This window comes from Pseudophryne corroboree, chromosome 5 (genome assembly GCF_028390025.1).
Source record: "Pseudophryne corroboree isolate aPseCor3 chromosome 5, aPseCor3.hap2, whole genome shotgun sequence".
Taxonomy (NCBI): Eukaryota; Metazoa; Chordata; class Amphibia; order Anura; family Myobatrachidae; genus Pseudophryne; species Pseudophryne corroboree.
The window spans coordinates 678,154,836-678,176,338 of NC_086448.1; the positions used below are offsets into that span (position 1 = coordinate 678,154,836).

A 21,503-nucleotide genomic window follows, 5' to 3' on the forward strand; every position below is an offset into this window, starting at 1 on the left:
CGTGCTGTCAGGGTAGCTTTCTATGAGCTTGCTGGCATGCCCAATGTGCTGGGGGCCATAGATTGCACACACGTTCAGCTGAGACCACCTAGGGGCCGTCAATATATATATACCAACAGACATATGGCCCAATCCACTAATGTCCAGGTGGTTTGTGATGCAAAACTAAAAATTATGAGTGTGGTTGCAGGTTACCCTGGTGGCTGCCATGACTCCTTCATCCTCAGTCAGTCATCGCTCTTCGATAAATTTGAGGACGGCCAAATGCCTGATGGCTGGCTGCTGGGTATGTTCCAAATGTGTTGTGTGTATGTCTCTTAACTACAAACTCCATTTATGTCTAGGGTAATTAATAATCATACACATGTACTAATGTTGCCTATATATGTTTTTCAGGTGATGGTGGTTATGGCTGCTTCTCTTGGCTCCTTACTCCATTGTCCCAACCTGATTCTCCTGCTGAACACAGTTACAATCATGCACATAAGGCTACGCGGAATGTGATAGAAAGATGTTTTGGTGTGCTGAAATCACGGTTTCGGTGTCTGGATAAATCTGCTGGCCTTTTGTTGTATAGTCCCTCAAAGGTGACTAGGATTGTGTTCTGCTGCTGTTTTCTCCATAATCTGTGTTTGAACCAACATCTGGCACATGATGAGGGAGAAAGCAGTCAGCAAGCAGAGGAGTTAGAAACATCTGGTGACAGTGTGAGTACAGATGTAGGGAGGCAGGTAAGGCAAGAAGTGATTCAGCGGTATTTTACTGGTAAGTTTTTGTTGGATGTAATTAACCTTGAATAAACACTTTGCAATACATTTTTGTAAGTGTGATTGTGTGTTTTGTTACTTAATGTTTGTTGTTTATAGTGGTGTGTACATTGTAGTTAGTTTTTGTGATAAATACATTGTCATTCATTACCCCAGATAAACATACATACATAGCGTCTTCTACAATGTTTGACACGGACACTGGAAGTTGTGTGATTTAAAGATTCCAATTTTTATTGTGTTACCCAAAAGAATTTTATTTTTTATTTTTTTCGCTTGTGTGTGCTGGGTGCCGTGCTTTGTGCTGGGTCACTGGCACGTGTTCGGGTGGATCGACGAACAGGGGAGGTTACTGGCGTTTGGCTAGGGGTCGTGGTTCCTGAGCTGGAGCTCACTTGTTGTGCTGCCATCAAAGAGATGTTCTGGCTTAAATTATGGATGCTGGCATTCAGTTGGTTGTTGGTTGCAGTGTGGCTTGCCACAATCCTGGACAATGACTCATTCACAAGTTGATTGTGTTGTATCAGTTGGATGAGTGTTTGCTGCTGGCGTTGTTGCTCATCAATGATGCGCGTCAAATGAGCCAGCATTTGATTGTTGTCTGCCCGAATTTGATCCATCGAAGTGGCTATTCGACCTACTTGGACAATCAGTCTGCCTGAGTTGCGACTAATGCGCGGCAGATGATGGGGCAGACTGGCAAGGTGTTGGGTGTGGGCGGTCAGGCAGGCATTGTTTTGGGTCTGTTGGCTTGTCCAACTGGCCCAAAAGTCATCGGGTACTTGTTGCTGGGGTGGAGCTTGGAGCAGTTGTGGAGTAATGGAGGCTTGGGGGATATCCTGCGGCTGGGTTGGCTGGGTCTGGACAACGGGTGTTAGGTTTAGTGTGTAGGTGGCCTGTTGGTCTTGTTCCTGCTGGCCAACGTCGGGCATCAAGGTTGGTTCTGTATGGGGTGGGCAACATGCACTGTTTACTTTACACATAATATATTTGGTCTGCCTAAACATTTCAAAATGAATTATACTGCATTTTAAAAAAAAAAAAGAATTGCGTTTTTCTAAACGAGGAATATTTAGAATCAAAACACATAGATCCCATCACATGCGTGCACATAGACTGACTGCCGGAATCCTCACCTAACTACCTCCCCTCCACAGCATTACAGTGTTCTGTCACCTCCCCTGTCCAGGATATAGACTGCTCACCTGGATGGTCCAGAGGAGCGGATCAAGTAAGCAGTCTACCTCCCGGACAGGGGAGGTGTGTGAACACTATAATGGTGTTCAGGGGGTAGTGGTGGCTTGTTTTTGGTGAGTAATTTGATTTTTAGTTTCAGTGCACATGTGTGTACTCAATTTATTACGATGGCTGTTCAATTTTAAATGTGATGTTGCCCATAGCAACATATAAGATTTTATAAATTTATGCATTTGCACCTTCAAAAAGGGAATATGTGAAATCTGATTGGTTGTTATGGCAAACATGTAATCTCAACTACAACTCACATCATAGTAACTGTACTGTGTCGATTATTTTGTATGTGCTTATTGTAATTTTTTACTCACCAGATAACTGAGGTGATCGTGGCTCATCACTTTGTGGACTAGCCAATAGTGCTTGTGGTGGCTGGGGTGAGACTGCGGAGATGCGCCGCCTGGGTGGGGAAGATGGAGCCGCAGATTCTGATTCAAGACGCCGTGTCTTGCTTGGCCTCCTGGGTACGTTAGCCGAGCCCTGTGATGGGCGCCTTAGAGGAGGTCGGCTTACAGAAGTAGAACCTATGTGAATATCTAAATATTAATATTTTGTACTTCTATGTGTTTGCAGAATATGTGACTACAGTGAATTCTTACCTGCAATCCCAGCATCCTCATCAGTTGGCTGGGGCCTGTCCGGGAGGCTGGTCTGGCGTACTGTTGAAAAAGTGTTAACAACATTATTACCATACTTGTAAAAAACATTGATAACTGCAAAACCTTAGTGTACTGTAACCATCTTGTACGTATTGTAAAGTAAACTAATTTCTGGTTAAGATCTTCGTGATTACTTAATTTGGTTTATCTATAAAAATGAACATGGTGTTGCACTAAATAAAACAGTAACATTGATGAATTGTGTGCAAGATATTGCAGAGTTTGAATACTTGCAACTTAAACCAAACTTTATTCAAATTAAAAATACTTTAAAAAACACACACACAAATCATAACAAGCTGCTATTAGATACAACAGCTATGGGCAAGAAATATCTCATATTAAGTATTGGAACTACACATACCAGCATGCACTGCACCTGATTTTGCAAACAATAAAATAAACAAACAGCCAAGGCATGATGGAAAATGCATTTTAAAAACATAAATACACCTTAAGGGTGCTCAGGCCTGCAATACATGACCAACACAATGTATGCATACTTAAATTACAAATTTAATTTGGCAGCATGATCATTTTTTACAAAAATAAAAATTCACTTCTAAATTCCAACTCACCATCCTGCGTAGGGCGGTCCGAATCCCGGACATGAGTTGCAGACACCACTTCTGCAGGAATCAGTGCCCGCACAGGCTCCTCCCAGTCACGATAGGTTGCCCGGAAAGGGGGGCCACCCCCGGTTTGGCGGGCTGATTTTGCCTCCTTGGCCATCTTGGCCTTGACACGGCGCTTGATGTCGTAAAACCTCTTGCGACACGTGTCCTCAGTCCGCCTCACCACACGCTCACTATTAACTGCCACTATTACTTTCCCCCACAGGACAGATTTCCTGCGGGAGGACACCTTGGCAGCATCCTGGCCAAATAATTGCCGATGATGCCTCATCAGCTCCCGCACCAACGCCATGTTTTCAGCATAGCTGAACTTTACATTACGGCCAGTCTTGGTAGTGGTGCGTGGCTGCGGAGCCACAGCACCATCACTATCACTTGAAAACTGAGCAACAGGCACCCCCTCCTCCTCCTCACTCTCCTCCTCCCTCTCACTAACCCCCTCCACCTCACTCACCTCCTCCCTCTCACTCACCTCCACCTCACTCACCTCCTCCCTCTCACTAACCTCCTCCACCACACTGGCCTCTGAGTCAGACATAATTAGGACAAACGACACAAAACACAGAAAAAATAAAACACAAAACACACTCCTCCACTACTACTACTACACACCACACAGCCAACACACACACACACACACACACTCACTCACTCACTCACTCACAAACAATGACAAAAGACTTGGAAAAAAAAACAAGGACAAAAAAGTTTACAAACTCTGAAAAAACTAGACAACAAATATGACAAGACTACTTACACACACAGTACAGCACTCAACAATCACAAAACTCCTCTCCAAATCCACCAAAAAATCCACCAAACTCACCAACTCCAAATACACCTTCCTCTCTCCTCTCCACTAGCTAAACCCACGAGGTGCGGTGTGTTTGGGGCGGTTTTATAGTAATGTGCACAGACACTCCTCCATCACAAATACAACCAATCACGGACGCGTGATAAAAACGAAACTTAGGACTGAAAACGCGGCCGCGAAATTAAAATCACTGCCGTAACAGACATGTGACGCAGTCGTACAAAAAACACAAATCACGGCCGCAAAACATCAAAATCGTCCGAAAATACACACCTCAAAATACGAATGACTTCGACATCGGACAACATGAAAAAAAAAAATACGACAGCTTAGTAAATTAGGCGTAATCAATTCAAAAAGTTGCAAATTTACACTGTCGATGTCATTCGTGATTGAACTTTGACCTTTTTCCGAAAATTACGAATCTTAGTAAATATACCCCATAGTCTTGCAATATTGTGATGGTTGAGGTAAGACTGGGAAAAGAGCCTTAGTGGGAAGAATAAAGCAGAGAGGAAGGACTAGTCAGTTTGTAACTGTTTCACCCACATACTTTTCACCATAAAAATCAATATACTTGTTATTTATTTCTAAACTGATGGAGATATTGGTTAATTACTTTGTCCTGTAACAGTGTTTTTTCGGCATGTATCACTTTTGTTTAGTTTATGATAGTTTATTTTTATTTATATTTTTGGGGTTGGATCTCACATGTCAACTTGGTTGTTACTGTAAACGTGTGCCATTTTTATTTTGTTTCTAAATATAAAAACTATGTAGTCTGTTTTGCTCTAACAATAAAAAAAATGTATATATACAGTGTTCCGTTTCTATTCATTCTTTTGCAACTATAAGGAGGTTTCCATTTGCTGACTATATATAAGTGTGTTTAGCCTTAGCTGTACCCCATATCTGACAAACACTTTTCATTACATTTCCATTTTCCTCCTATAGTAGTGCTTGGTTTAGCCTGTTTCATGTGTGCCATTGTGTTTTACATTGAACAAAATATCCTCACAAAAGCACTTAGTGTGTAGGATGAAACTCAATCTCTGTCAGCTCCAAGCTGGTGCAAAAATAAGTATTTGGTGCTGTCAAGGTGGCCTTGTACAAGGAACGTCTCCTATAATAGGCAACCCCTTCATCTTATTTACATACTCCTGCTCTGCTCAATAAAATTTCTCTAGCATCCATAAGGGATATTGGGGAATTAGTACGATAGGGTATAGATGGGGTCCAAAGGAGCTGGTGCACTTAAAATTTCTTCAACTGGGTGTGCTGGCTCGTCCCCTCTATGCCCCCTCCCAAAGGCAGTTTAGAAAAAAGTGCCCTCAGGAGAGGATGCACTCTCTACAAGCTCCAGAGAGTTTTCTGCAGTTTCTTTTAAAACTTTGGCCCTCATTCCGAGTCGTTCGCTCTGTATTTTTCTTCGCATCGCAGCGTTTTTCTGCTTAGTACGCATGCGCAATGTTCGCACTGCGACTGCGCCAAGTAATTTTGCTATGAAGATAGTATTTTTACTCACGGCTTTTTCTTCGCTCCGGCGATCGTAGTGTGATTGACAGGAAATGGGTGTTACTGGGCGGAAACACAGCGTTTTATGGGCGTGTGGATAAAAACGCTACCGTTTCCGGAAAAAACGCGGGAGTGGCTGGAGAAACGGGGGAGTGTCTGGGCGAACGCTGGGTGTGTTTGTGACGTCAGCCAGGAACGACAAGCACTGAACTGATCGCAGATGCCGAGTAAGGTTGAAGCTACTCAGAAACTGCTAAGTAGTTTGTAATCGCAATATTGCGAATACATCGTTCGCAATTTTAAGAAGCTAAGATTCACTCCCAGTAGGCGGCGGCTTAGCGTGTGTAACTCTGCTAAAATCGCCTTGCAAGCGAACAACTCGGAATGAGGGCCTTTGTTATTTCGGTATGCTGTTTGGGCAACAGCACACCTGCACCAGGGGAGTTAGGGGGGGATGGTCACCGGCCTCTGTAAGGTGTCAGAGCCACTTCAGGGCCACTGTCCTGAGAGGTTGCTGTACAGCGGGGCACTGCGCCTTAGCAGTCACAATCGCAGCACGCCGCACATCCCCTAACATTGCCTGAAGGTGACGACAGTAGTGAGTACAAACCGGGGGCCCCGCTAGGGGGTTCTCCCGGTCCTTGGTGCGGCAAAGGCAGGGGCGGCATACGGGACCCTCCTGGGGGGGGACCTGCTATAGCCCCCTTGTGTACACTGGCAGTGGTAGTGAAAACTAACACTTGCTGTGATGTTTTACACTAATAGGGAGACTTTGCCAGTATAAATATCAATGAAGCTCCGGCGCCATTACCGGGGGGTGGAGCTTCCTCAAAGCGGGACCAGCGGCATTTTGGCACCTTCCTCTGCTTACAGCTGCAGCAGCAGGCACACAGCTCCTCCAGTCACTCGGGATACGCAGGAAAACTGGTATAGGGGTGTAGCAAAGGGGGAGAGCCGCTATTGTACACAATCTGTGTCCTGAAAAGGACTAATACTCTGGTGTTACACTGATACAGCCTCACTGGGGCTGTTTAGCTTGGGTGTGCTGTTCCATTCTCTCTGTCTCCCTCTCACCCTCTCACATACAGTAAGGGCAGGCTTGCTATTATATTTATTGTCTGTGTATGTGTTTATAAGTGTTTACTGTGAACATTGTAAAACACCAATTATGCAGTGTATGTCGCACCTGATTATCTCCCTCTACATCTGTTTCCATATCATGTGAACAATGCAGCCAGGTCTCACAACTCAGTGAGGGGGCTGGGGGAAGGGTCAAGAGCCTTCCTGGCTAGGTGCCTTAAAATCCATGATGTCAGATATGTCATCTCAGCTCACTGCTAATTCTTAGAAAACTCAAGAACTACAGCAGGCTGTTGCAGACCTAGCTGCAAGGGCAGATGTTCCACAGCCTCCCTCTTTAGATCAGGACCACAAAAGCATGGGTTACCTGCTTTACTCTGAGACTCTGATGAGGAGATACAGGAGGAGGAGTCCCTACTTGGTCTTTTACGTGGACAGGTTCCTGACGAAGGTCGTGTCTGCTTTCCACTTGAATCAACCTATTGTGGTTCCGTCAGGTTCTGGCACTTCTGCTCCTCCGGAGGCATTGATTGCTGTGCGAGCCTTGAAGATCTATATCAAGAGAACAGCTCAGGTCAGAAAGATAGAGTCCTTGTTTGTGCTCTATGATGCGCAGAAAAAGGATTGCCCCCTAACCTGTTCCTAAGTCTCTGAAGTCCCACGCTACCAGATCAGTGGGGTTTTTCTGGGCAGCTACCCGTAGAGTCTCGGCCTTGCAACTATGCCGAGCTGCTACCTGGTCGGGTGAAGAACACCTTTGTGAAGTTCTACAGGTTTGATACCCTGGCCAAAGAGGATACCCAGTTGGGCAGGTGGTGTTGCGGACGTCTCCGCACATTCCAGCCCGTTCTGGAAGCTTTGGGACGTCCCCATCGTACTAATTCCCCAAAATCCCTTATGGATGCTAGAGAAAATAGGATTTTAATTACCTTCCAGTAAATCATTTTCTCGTAGTCCATAAGGGGTATTGGGGGTCATTCCGAGTTGATTGCTCGCTGCCGATTTTTGCAGTGCATGCGTATGCCCCGCAATGCGCACACGCGACGTACGGGTACAAAGCTCTTTGTGGTTGTGCTCAGGTGGCGGCTGCAAGAAAATTGACAGGAAGGGGGCGTTACTGGGTGTCAACTGACCGTTTTCAGGGAGTGTTTGCAAAAATGCAGGCGTGTCTGAAAAAATGCAGGCGTGGCTGGGCGGGTGTATGACGTCAAATCCGGACACAAATAGGCTGAAGTGATCGCAAGCGCTGAGTAGGTTCAGAGCTACTCTGAAACTGCACAAACTGTTTTTGTATAGCTCGGCTGCACATGCGTTCGCACTTTTGCTAAGCTAAAATACACTCCCCAGTGGGCGGCGGCATAGTGTTTGCACGGCTGCTAAAACTAGCTAGCGAGCGATCAACTCGGAATGACCACCATTTGGTGCCTGCCTCATTGCATTGACTTTTCTGCAGGTTTTCTCTTATATGGTTACCTGTTCAGCTGTTGCTGTTTTGTTACCAGCCATTGCTGGTCATTTTATGTTATTGATATGCTGGTGTGTAAATCTCACCACTCGTTGTTCTGTTCCTTCTCTCAAGTATGTCCATTCTCCTTCGGACACTATTTTACCTATAACTGCCTGTGGGAAGGGGCATAAAGGGGAGGAGCCAGCACACCCAATTGAAGAAATTTAAAGTGCACCAGCTCCTTTGGACCCCGTCTATACCCCATCGTACTAATTCCCCAATATCCCTTATGGACTACGGGAAAAGGATTTACCGGTAGGTAATTAAAATCCTATTCTAGCTATTGCACAGTTCTGCAAAACTTGACTCACTGGTGGAAATACTCTGTACTTTGGATTGAATGCCCTTAGTGACCCAATGTGACCATGTTTTTTCCGCCACATCCACAAAACATCTGCTTTCTGTCAATCACTTGCAAATGAATCCTCGCTGTGAGCATACTTGAAATCATTGGCAGTGACATGCGCAGTTTACCGGTAATTGCTCAGTTGGGAAAACATTGGCGTATTGTACAACTCTGAAATAGGCCCTTTCTGCAAACCACGTAGGGTGGTTTTGCCAAAGAAGATGTTGCCTTTGCATGCACCTCTGATATGTGCAGAGGCCTCCTGCCTGATTCGTGTTTCACCATTCATTAATTTGGGTATGGGTCGACTCAACTTAGGTCGACAGTCATTAGGTCGACCGATGGAGGTCGACATTTACTATGTCGACAGGTGAAAAGGTCGACATGGGTTTTTGGACTTTTTCCTGTCGCTTTCTTTGTAAAAGTGACGGGGAGCCCCAATTAGTGCGCCGTGTCCCCTCGCATGGCGAGCGGCTCGGCACAGGTTACCGTTCCAATCGTAGTCCACGTGGATCGTAAAGTATGGAAAATGTCCAAAAAATTAAGAAAAAAAATTGTGAAAAACTCATGTCGATCTAGTGCATGTAGACCGAATGACCATGTCGACCTATTGACCATGTAGAACTAATGCATGTCGACCTTCAGTGGTTGACCTAATGACTTAATGACCTAATGATTTTTATAACTGGACACATGCCAGCCATTTGTGTTTAAACCACATACTGTAAATCCACATCCGCTTTTCTCATAGTTCTGAGAAATAAGTGTCAGTAAATTAACTTGAATGTTAAGGGTTTGTTTGTTTTTTGCAAATCTGTTTTCATTCACTAACTACATTTAATATTGTTTCCAAAAACACTAATAAAGATTTTAATACATCGCTGAGATGGATATACAAAATTACATAAATAGTAAAAGACACTCTCTTACAATAATTTATGCCTTTAATATGATTGGTTCTGGTTTGTCAATAGATCACTGTTCCAATTTGCAGTGATCTGGTTATTTTTGAATTAGCCTCCATCAGATTTTGCTAATTATCAGTCACCTATTTACCACCCATTTAACTTATTACTGAAAGCCATATTGTTTTGTATTATTTAACTTTTGTCCTCATTCATCGGGTGTGGGTTGATAGACAGTCAATAGATAGACACCATATGTTAGACAGACATTAGGTTGACAGGGTCAAAAGGTCGACACAAAAAAGGTAGACACCATGTTTTTTGCATTTTTGTGGTTTGTGTGGATAGTTTTGTCATCTGGGACCCCCAATTGTAGAAAGGCATACCCTCGTGGATCGCGCCAAGCTTCGGGCTCGGTTGCTCGCTGCGCTCACCACAAGGTTTATAAACAACTCAATGCCGACATGAATAGAGAAGGCATGAAATAGTCCAAAAACATGTAAAAAAAAATTTAAAAAACCATTTGTCATCTTTTTTTATGTCGACCATTTCATGTCGACCTTTTGTACTGTCTACCTTTTTTCATGTCGACATTTTCACCCTGTCGACCTAATGTCTGTCTAACATATCTATTGACTGTCTAGACACTGTCTATCTATCAACCGGATATCCTTTCATCTATATTTTGTTGGGAGCCCCCTAATGCTAGTGGCATTTTAGACTAAGGAGAGAGAACCAGAGTTTCAATAGTTATTCTGTTTTTTTTTTTAGAAATAACCTATGGCTTTGGGTAAAGGGGTGACGGTACCCTCTGCTGCATGCGTTAGTAAAGGAACAACTATGCTTCAATACAGTACTGACTAGGCAAAACATTTTTCTGGGATTTCACTAATTTAGTACAGTGATAGGGCTGCCTTCCCATCAGTACTACATGAGCCCACTCAGTGCTTGCTGCCACTATGTAAGCCATTGCTAAAGAACAAAGGTGATGGTTGAAGGCCTTCAATAAATTTTATTGCTTACTGTACTTGAAGAAAGTGTGAGAATTCCCTATTATCTGAAGGTTATAGAGATAATCTCCATGCACGTCTGTCAAGGACTTTGTATACATGATATTGCTGATTAGACATTAAAACAACAGTGGTGGCATAGTGTTTACATTTTATACACTTTTTTTATTTTAATAAATATTTATTGCACTTAAAGATTGGCAGAATTGTGTTGACATTATCCAGTGCAGACGTCACCTACAACACAAATAAGTCATTTGCTGATAAATGAAAAATAGTATACATTATATAGTGTTGTTTTTGGTTCCATTAATTAAAGGTTATTATAGGTTAATTAACTTTGTCACTACAATATGTGATAACATGCTCTGTATTCACTATAAATTGCCTTTTATCTTAATCAATCGATACCAAACAACCTTCACATTACTAAAAGCATATCAGTAACACATTCAAATATCAACATATAGGACTCAGAGTTTATTTGCTATCAAGAAAATAAGGCACATTCCTCAGGACCTTATATACCCCAATACATTCATAAGTAAGGGATCAGTCACTAGAAAACCAGCAGGATATACAGTACCTTCAGTTCCTGGACATCCTACATAGCAGCAGAACATCACAGAGTTACTCCCCCCCCCCTTCCACCATGCAGATTTTCCTATAGTCCCATTTATCTTTCTACTTCACATTTGATGTATGTAAAGCCACTTTGTAGTCCTTCCAGGTGAGGTTCGGTCTTTCCCAAAAATCCAGAGAGCTCTTGATGAAATATTGCTCAGACATTCCCCTGCTACTTAGGGACATGGCTGTTACAGGTGGACACTGGCTGCCTCAAGAAGTGAAAGTCCACCCTTACCCACTGGTGTCAAAACTCATGCTTTACATTTAGTTCAATGCTAGTAAATGTCGAGAATTAGTTTGTAACATGGTTCCAACTCCCCCTTCAGGGGCAAACGCAGGATTTACTGTGGGGGGGTTTCTATATTATTTATATATATATATATATATATATATTATATTATATATAATCAGCAAAAGTAAGCGGCACTTTTGGGTCTTATTCATATAAACCAACAAGTCATCATCCTGGAAGTTATAGCAACGTTTCGATTTATTTCAATCGTTGTCAGGCATTTCTGGAATGTGAGAGAAACACTTGTATCATTGCGCTTTACCTTCATAACATTTTGAAGATTTGGCGCCAGTTATTAAATATCCAGTGCTGTTTTTTTATTGCACAACGTACTGGTCTGTTTTAGATCACAAGATCTAATTATGTAAGATCTTTTCTCCACTAAAGATATTGTCTAGAGTTGGCTGACTCAGACATATGTTGATTCATCTGAATCATTATTATCATTGATGTATTCACTTTTTCAAGTCTACCCTAACTATGTTGTAGCTAACCAATTGATCTAGTACCCCTGAGGAAGTCCTACGGGATGAAACGCGTTGGGTTCTTCTTCTGATTCAACCAATTGGTGTATACTGAATTTTTGACAACAAAGGAATGTACTCGGTCTGAGGAATGTACATCTGAACAAATTGTTACGTTGTTTGTAAATTTCATGAATTGAATTGGTTTTATGGACTTTGTGAATACATTTTTGAAATCAATGTTTTAAAGCATTTTTATGAACTTGTAGGTGAGGTTTAGAAATATCTTACTATCATTAGCGCCCTCTGATTTGTATTGTGTATGTTGTTATTTGAACCTTTGCTAACAGAAGGTTCATCTAGAGGAGCTGCTTGTTGATACTCCTGAGCGCAACTGGGAACCATTTCTTATTTTATATATATATATATATATATATAAAGATTCACAAACACAGACTGCACATACATAACACAACACGCTTTACAACAAGCAAATACAGTGCACTGCACAGTGCACACATACCTGGAAGCTGCAGAGGACACACTGCCTGCCACGGCACAGTGAGGAGGACATATGGAGTTGCTATGCACGGGCAGCAGCTCCCACTCACTGACAGAAGCTGTAGGGAGACTGCTGGCAAGAGCTCCTTGCAGCGGTAGCTGCAATCACGAACGCGATTGTGGCTTTTCTTGAGACGGAGACACAGCTGTCTCCATCTCTAAAAAGCAAATTCAGTCCATCGGGGTGGGGGGGTGGGGGTTCTGTGCAACCAGAACCCCCCCCCCCCCCCCCCTGCATGCACTACTGCATTCACTTGCTTTCAGGAACTAGATCAGTGCATTGACTTTCAGACGTTACCTGCTCTTTTGACGCCCCCTTCAGACCACAAGTGCAAGCGCTATAGATTGTAACCTTGCGAGCAGGACCTTCCTACCTCTGTCTGTCTGTTATTACCCGGTTTTGATCTGTTACTGTTGCTCCAATTGTAAAGCACAACGGAATATGCTGCACTATATAAGAAACTGTAAATAAATATAACACTGGTTACCATTGCATAGGAAATGTAATCTTGTTTGACATAAAACATCACTGGCATGTTTCTAATACAAGTGAAGAAACAGGTTGATTTTTCTTGCTGTGACTAAGGGGTACGTGTACTAAGTGGCGGACTTTTTGGACTCTTTTATGTAAAAATGAAAAACAGCAATACTATTCAAAGCATGCATTTTGCCATTTTCATTTTCTTGCTTCGTAAAATGTCCCCTTTGTCACCACAAGGAAAGGAAAGCTGCTACTGCATGTCAGCCATTATTACATGGACACACACAAGGATGCCAATCAGAAGCCAATCAGCCTACTAGTGGAGTGTGGGAGGAAACTGGGACAGCCAGAGGAAGCCCATGCAATCATGGAGGGAACATACATACTCCTCACAGATAGTGCCTTGGTTAGGAAGAGGAACATTGACTGCTAGGGTTGCGCTATGACTGCGCAGACTGGACACAGCTGTAGAGATGCAGGAGAAATGTTTCTCTATGTACAAGAACGCCGCTGATGACATATACACGCCCTAATAATGACACACCTGCGTTTTTGCCACCACTCCATGTAACTCTTTCAAATGGTCACTTCCTGTCAATCACTGCGAACGGAATTGCAAAGTCACCTTTACACATGCGCAGTGCAATCGCAGCACATGTGCAGTCTGCCAATAATCGCTCAGATGAATAAATATTGACATACTGTAGCGTACAATTCTGATTCAGGCCCTTTATCACTGTAGGTCTATATAAAGGAGTGTCTGTATCACACATTGCCTGCATTGGTAAAAGAGAGAAAACGTGTACTTTAACACATGTGGCATGTAAGAGGGACTTACTGCTGACAGATCTTAGGGCAGGGGTGAAGTTAGATCAAACTGTGCACCTGGGCTAGTGAACTGTATATGGAAAAGAGAGAGCTGTTGAACACCAAACAATTAGGATGTACTGGGGTGGAACTTGGATTTTTTAAATGGGCTGTCCTGTGGTCAAGATGATTAAAGCTGGACTAGCTTTTCTCAAGTTACTATATACCCTTACCTTTGGGTAAACTTTCCTCTTTGGAGAAATTCTCAATGAGTAAGTATTAAAATAGGCTCTGGAAGGGAAAGCGTTTACTAGAAGAGAAGGATGTTTATATAGAATTACTGAGGGAGACCCGCAGAGGATAATGGTCTGGATAAATTAATCTGGGATGCTAACTTGGGAAACCCATGGGGAAAATCATTGCAAGAAGTGGTGTTGGAGAGATAAGCACAGCGCTGTCTTGCTGGTAGAGACAACAGATAATACAATGCTATCCAGGGCAAAAGATGAGGACGGTACTCTTATAAGAGGACAGTTTCTCTGACAAGATTTTGCATGGGATTATTTTATGTATACTACCTTGGCAAATATGTTTAACCACTTGCCTGGAATGGTCGCATCAGGTGCGACCATGCCTACAAGTGCTTTATCTGACCTGGTCGCACAGATGCAACCAGTCAGATAAACAGTGTTAGCAGCGCCAGGGAAGGGAAACTTCCCTCCGCTGCTGCTGTCAGGGGGACCGGAAGGTCCTTCTGCCTCCCTGCACCCTGCCCCCAGTGCTGTCTTGCAGCCGATCATTGTTGATAGGTTAGCACAGCAGGATCCCCCACCCCCAGCGGCTACAGAGAATAGCAGCCGCTGGTAAGTGTAAATCATCGCCCCCAGACCCCCTGTGTACCTGGCAGCTGTCCGGGCTCTAATAACTAAAGTTACGATGGTCGCGATGTTCCCGATTGATGTTCGAAGAAAAAAAAATTAAATAAAAAAAAAAAAAATGTTTTTCTTTTTTTTTTAACTAAAATCATTTTGGATAGGGTTGAGTTCACGTTCTTCACCTAATTCACTGCTAAAAAAAAAAAAAACCTGACAATTTCTGAGCGTTTTTTTTTTTGGGGGGGGGGAAATCGTCAGTTAAGTGGTTAAAGATGCAACGACAGGTCACTCGGTAGAAAAGTCTTTCCAGCCTGGTGGGGAAGAAGTGAATTTTATAGTAAAAAAAAAAAGTAATGTACTCAGTTGGTAGCTTATTCTTGTACAGTATAAGTGAGGGCATCTTGGGGAAGACATGTACAGTAAGAGGATCTTGCATAAATCCTACTGGCCTGGAGTCCATATGACAGTTAAAAGATATTATGGGTCCTTTCGAAAACCTTCCATAGACCTACTTATAGGAATACCTTTTGAACGTACCTGCATGGTCACTTGGTCCAGTATAAAGTATAAAGTAAAGTATATTCTAATAGTGGTAGATTATGTCAAAGACTTTAAACACCCCCTTTGGACTGTAGCAGTAAAAGGTACTACCATATAATAATAATTTTATTTATATAGCGATCTTTCTCCAATAGGACTCAAGGTGCTTTACAGATAGAATGAACATAATATAGTACAGAAACAATAAAGTACAGAAAAGCTTTTTATAAACTACAGAGAACAAGGAGATACTAAAGGGACATTACGGAAATACTTGAGTAAACAGGAAAGTCTTAAGTCTGTTTTTGAAGGATTCTAGAGTGGGGGCCTCTGGAACTGTGCAGGGAAATGAGTTTCATGAGTTAGTGCCGCATGGCTGAAAGCTCAACCTCCAGATGAATTACGGGAGATTCTAGGTACTGCTAAAAGTCCTTCATCTACAGATCGCAGTAATCGAGTAGGACAGTATGGAATCAGATGTTTCAGGTACCTTGGGCCCTGGTCATGTAGGGCTTTGAAACTCAGTGAGCTAATGATTTGCCGTCTCACTGGCAACCAGTGGAGGGAGTAGAGAATGGATGTTATGTGGTTAGAATGGGGCTGGTTGGCTAACAGCCTGGCAGCTGTGTTTTGTACCAACGGTAAGCGGTGCAATTCTTTTGCTGGAAGACCGTGGTAGAGGGCATTGTAGTAGTTTAATCGAGATGATACAGATGCATAGAGGACTTTTGGCAGATCTTCAGAAGGAATTAAGTGTTTGATTCTGGCTATTTTCCTTAGATGAAAGAAGGAGCATTTGATTGTGGCTGATATCTGATGTTTAAGTGTCAAGCCACCATCCAGGACAGCACCAAGATTCCGCACATGATGAGTCTTTTGTAATCATATACCCCCAAGTGTAAGTCCAGTGGGTTGACTATGCTGTAGTCTTGTCCTTTGATGTTGAGGTCCTATCATAAAGACATCTGTTTTATAAGGATTCAGTCTCAGCTAACTGGCACTCATCCACTCCTGGAGCTCAGCTAGAAATCCATTTAGGGTTGTCTTTGGGTTCTCAGTACCCAGAGCATAGGACAAGTACAGTTGTGTATCTTCTGCATAGAAGTGGCAGACCAGGCCATGGATTGACAATCCAAGGGGTATATTCAATTAAACTCGGATCCATTCCGACATGTATTTGTCGGAATGTATCCGACAACCCCTATTCAATCCCATCTAAAATTCGAAAGTCGAATTTAGATGGGACGCAGAGGAGGAGAAGGGGGGCGAGCCGCGGGGGGAAAGCCGGCGGGCATACAGGGAGATCAGCGCTACGGAGTAGCCGAGTGGAAGCTGCCGTGAGGTCGGGCGGGTGAGTGACATCCAGCTGCAGTGCTACTGTAGCGCTGATCTCCATGTATGCCCGCCGGCTGTCCCCCCGTCTCCCTGCGGCTCCCCCCCTCGCCTCCTCTGGGTCCACACCTCAGTCCGACATCATTTTGATGTCGGACTGAGATGGTCGAAAAGGGGGCCAAAACCTGTCGGATTTGGCCCCGTTTTCGACATCAACACGTTGATCGGCAGCTATTCGCCGATCCACGTGCTTTTCGACAAGTCGAATTTATCAGCTTGTCGAAAAATTTAGCAAAATATTGAATAGGTCGAATCAGGATTTGACCTTAAAAAGTCAAAAACTGCTGTCTTTTCGACAGATGGCAGTTTTCGACTTCAATTGAAAAATACCCCCTAGTATGTACAGCTGCTGGGATAAATCAGCTCTAATTAAGCGCATGGTAAACTCTCTATTAGAGTGAGTATTTTTTTCGACCAGGCCCTGGTGCCTGATTATTTCACCCAGTGGTAGTATGTATAATGTAAAAAGCATGGGGGATAGTGTAGATCCTTGTTGGACACCACTTGGCAATGGCACTGATGGTAAAGTGTATACTCCAGACTAAACTGTCTGTGACCTGCCAGTGAGAAATGATTTGAACCAGTTTAGGACTGTGCCATCCAGACCACAGACATTTTTCAGTCGCTCAATCAGAAGCCCATGGTGCACGGCATCAAATGCTGCAGAGAGATTCAGAAGGATTAAGACTGAACAATCACTTTGTCTCTTGCCTTCAGAAGATCATTTAACGCACACAAGGGCTGTTTCAGTGCTACAGTATGTCTTCTCCTGAATTCTGATTGGAATGGATAATAAATATCATGGGTTGTCAGGCTGGTTTCCAGTTGATTTGCAAACATTTTCTCAATAACCTTTCTAGAAAAGGAAAGTTTGATACAGACTCACAGTTGGTCATGCAGTCGGGGTCTGAATTACAGATGTGTCTTCTTACATCCTTGCTGCAGTCACGATAAACAGCCCTTCAAGTCGCGCCATGCCGTGGAGGGACTCAGTAGCATCTTTTTTTTTGCATTTTTTTTCCACGGAAATGCGTCTTAGTCGCAAAGTAAGGCAACAGGATGCACTAGCAGGTCTTGCGGATTAAAATTATATGCAGCTTATATTATTTGTGTAATCGCGTCTGTATCTGCATCCGAAACGCCATGTTACTGTGTTTTCAAGGAAAACACTGTAGCATAGCATATTGTATGCAAATACAGTCGCAGTCACATACAGAATATAGGCATTCCACATATCATTTTAATCAGCAAAGCTGCTTGTGCGTCCTATTGCATTACTTTGTTACTAAGATGCATATCCGCAGGAAAAACAAAATCCGGGCAATTTCAGCTGTATCCAGACTCTGGGTCGACACCCCTTAGGTCGACACCCATTTGGTTGACACCCATTGTTCGACAGTGACTAAGTCGACACTAGAAATAGGTCAACACGACCATCAGGTTGACTTGAACAAGGTCAACATGCAAAAAAGTCGACATGAGGTTTTTGTTTTTTTAAATATTTTTTTGAACTTTTTCATACTTTACGATCCACGTGGACTACAATTGGGAACGGCAACCTGGGCCGAGCACAGCGAGGCACCTTGTCCGAAGCATGGCGATTGAAGCGAGCCATGCGAGGGGACAGAGTGCACTAATTGGGGTTCCCGGTCACTTTACGAAGAAAACTACACCAAAAAATCATGAATAACTCCTGTTGACCTTTTTTCATGTCAACCTAATGGCCGTGTTGACCTATTTCTAGTGTCGACCTAGCCACTGTCGACCAATAGGTGTTGACCTAATGGGTGTCGACCTAGACACTGTCGATCCTGAGTCCCATACCCATTTCAGCAATGTCCTTTACATCCATTGAGTCAAAGTTGGTCCATGAAGATAGGTGGCTTACATTTGCAGTCTTGGTAGTTTGGCACGCCTTTGATGGCACTGTGGAAATTCTAGCTCGGATGGCTGATATTTTATCTGAAAAGAAGCTTGCCAACTTGTTGCATGTTGCCTGGAAGAGTTTTTCTCAGGCTACAGGCATGCTGGCTTGCAAAGCATCTCCACTGCAGAACAGTTGAGCTGGCCTATTGTTTGTTGCTGTGTTCTCATTTGACAGGAACTCTGATTTCTTACGGGTGATAGTTGACAATTTCCAAGGGCCCATGTACAGTATAAGCTACCGAAGCCTCATAAGTCTTTTAAATGATGCACATTTGGACAGCACTGTCATATACTCATGTGATTGGATGTCACATCTGCCCAAGATACAGGCTGTCTTTAAGGGTGGTCTTCAGGTTGCCGGCCGTCGGGTCCCGGCGACCAGCATACCGGCGCCGGAATCCCGACCACTGGCATACTGACATCTTTTCTCCCTCTTGGAGGTCCACGACCCCATGGAGGGAGAATAGATAGCGTGGCGCGCAGCGTGGCGAGCGCAGCGCGCCCACAAGGGGCTCATTTGCGCTCGCCCAGCTGTCGGTATGCCGGCGGTCGGGATTCCGGCGCTGGTATGCTAGTCGCCGGGACCCCGACCGCCGGCAAACCATACTACACCAGTCTTTAAGGTCATTGAGAACCACAGGGTTGACAGCAAACCCATCTAAGGGCCTAATTCAGACCTGATCGCTAGCAAGTGATTTTTGCACTGCTGCGATCAGATAGTTGCCGCTTACAGGGGGAGTGTACTTTAGCTATGCAAGTGTGCGAACGCATGTGTAGCAGAGCTGTACAAACAGATTTTGTGCAATCTCTGCGCAGCCCAGGACTTACTCAGCCTCTGCGATCACATCAGCCTGTCCGGGACCAGAATTGACGTCAGGAACCCTCCCTGCAAACTCTTGAACACGCCTGTGTTTTTCTAGACAGTCCCTGGAAACGGTCAGTTGACACGCACAAACGCTTTCTTCCTGTCAATCTCCTTGCGATTGCCCATGCGAACGGCGATCCACTTTGTACCCGTGCGACATGCCTATGCATTGCGGTGAATACGCATGCGCAGTTTGGACCTGATCGCCCACTGTGCGAAAACGCACAGCAGCGATCAGGTCTGAATTACCCCCTAAGTGTGCAGTAGCCATGAATTAGGCCAAATATTTGATCTGTGTCATGGAAAAAGATCAGATCAAACCTTGGATAGATAAGGCAGAGGCTGTGAGGCTGTGGGTTATACCTGAGAGGAATACCAGACCTTGCAGTTTTCTGGTCTTAGGGGGTTATTCAGTATGGATTGCAAATTTTGCTAAAAAGCAGAATTTGCTATTCGTTCTTTTGCATGCTGGGGGCCGCTTATCTCAGTGAAAGGCCACCCAACATGCTACCTGCCGCCTAACAACTGCGACCACACTCTAACTGCGATTGTGCCACAATTAGTGCGCTGTCGCAAAAACTAGAGATGTGCACCGGAAATTTTTCGGGTTTTGTGTTTTGGTTTTGGGTTCGGTTCCGCGGCCGTGTTTTGGGTTCGAACGCGTTTTGGCAAAACCTCACCGAATTTTTTTTGTCGGATTCGGGTGTGTTTTGGATTCGGGTGTTTTTTCAAAGAACCCTAAAAAACAGCTTAAATCATAGAATTTGGGGGTCATTTTGATCCCAAAGTATTATTAACCTCAATAACCATAATTTCCACTCATTTTCAGTCTATTCTGAACACCTCACACCTCACAATATTATTTTTAGTCCTAAAATTTGCACCGAGGTCGCTGGATGACTAAGCTCAGCGACCCAAGTGGCCGACACAAACACCTGGCCCATCTAGGAGTGGCACTGCAGTGTCACGCAGGATGGCCCTTCCAAAAAACACTCCCCAAACAGCACATGACGCAAAGAAAAAAAGAGGCGCAATGAGGTAGCTGTGTGACTAAGCTCAGCGACCCAAGTGGCCGACACAAACACCTGGCCCATCTAGGAGTGGCACTGCAGTGTCAGGCAGGATGGCCCTTCCAAAAAATACTCCCCAAACAGCACATGACGCAAAGAAGAAAAAAAAGAGGCGCAATGAGGTAGCTGTGTGAGTAAGCTAAGCGACCCTAGTGGCCGACACAAACACCTGGCCCATCTAGGAGTGGCACTGCAGTGTCACGCAGGATGGCCCTTCCAAAAAACACTCCCCAAACAGCACATGACGCAAAGAAAAAAAGAGGCGCAATGAGGTAGCTGTGTGACTAAGCTCAGCGACCCAAGTGGCCGACACAAACACCTGGCCCATCTAGGAGTGGCACTGCAGTGTCAGGCAGATGGCCCTTCCAAAAAATACTCCCCAAACAGCACATGACGCAAAGATGAAAAAAAAGAGGCGCAATGAGGTAGCTGTGTGAGTAAGCTAAGCGACCCTAGTGGCCGACACAAACACCTGTCCCATCTAGGAGTGGCACTGCAGTGTCACGCAGGATGGCCCTTCCAAAAAACACTCCCCAAACAGCACATGACGCAAAGAAAAAAAGAGGCGCAATGAGGTAGCTGTGTGACTAAGCTCAGCGACCCAAGTGGCCGACACAAACACCTGGCCCATCTAGGAGTGGCACTGCAGTGTCAGGCAGGATGGCCCTTCCAAAAAATACTCCCCAAACAGCACATGACGCAAAGAAGAAAAAAAAGAGGCGCAATGAGGTAGCTGTGTGAGTAAGCTAAGCGACCCTAGTGGCCGACACAAACACCTGGCCCATCTAGGAGTGGCACTGCAGTGTCACGCAGGATGGCCCTTCCAAAAAACACTCCCCAAACAGCACATGACGCAAAGAAAAAAAGAGGCGCAATGAGGTAGCTGTGTGACTAAGCTCAGCGACCCAAGTGGCCGACACAAACACCTGGCCCATCTAGGAGTGGCACTGCAGTGTCAGGCAGGATGGCCCTTCCAAAAAATACTCCCCAAACAGCACATGACGCAAAGAAAAAAAGAGGCGCAATGAGGTAGCTGTGTGACTAAGCTCAGCGACCCAAGTGGCCGACACAAACACCTGGCCCATCTAGGAGTGGCACTGCAGTGTCACGC

At 44.3% G+C, this 21,503-nt stretch overlaps 1 protein-coding gene across 1 annotated transcript; it reads right to left on the reverse strand.

Annotated features, from left to right (window-relative positions):
* Positions 1–986: 986 nt before the first annotated feature.
* On the reverse strand, positions 987–7,187 carry LOC134928252 (uncharacterized). Its single transcript, XM_063923763.1, has 4 exons — positions 7,092–7,187; positions 2,621–2,680; positions 2,333–2,545; positions 987–1,710 (listed from the first exon to the last, which is right to left on the reverse strand). Exon 4 carries the CDS (start codon positions 1,697–1,699, stop codon positions 1,031–1,033), a length of 669 nt encoding a protein of 222 aa, XP_063779833.1. The 5' UTR covers positions 1,700–1,710; positions 2,333–2,545; positions 2,621–2,680; positions 7,092–7,187; the 3' UTR covers positions 987–1,030.
* Between the last annotated feature and the right edge of the window lie 14,316 nt (positions 7,188–21,503).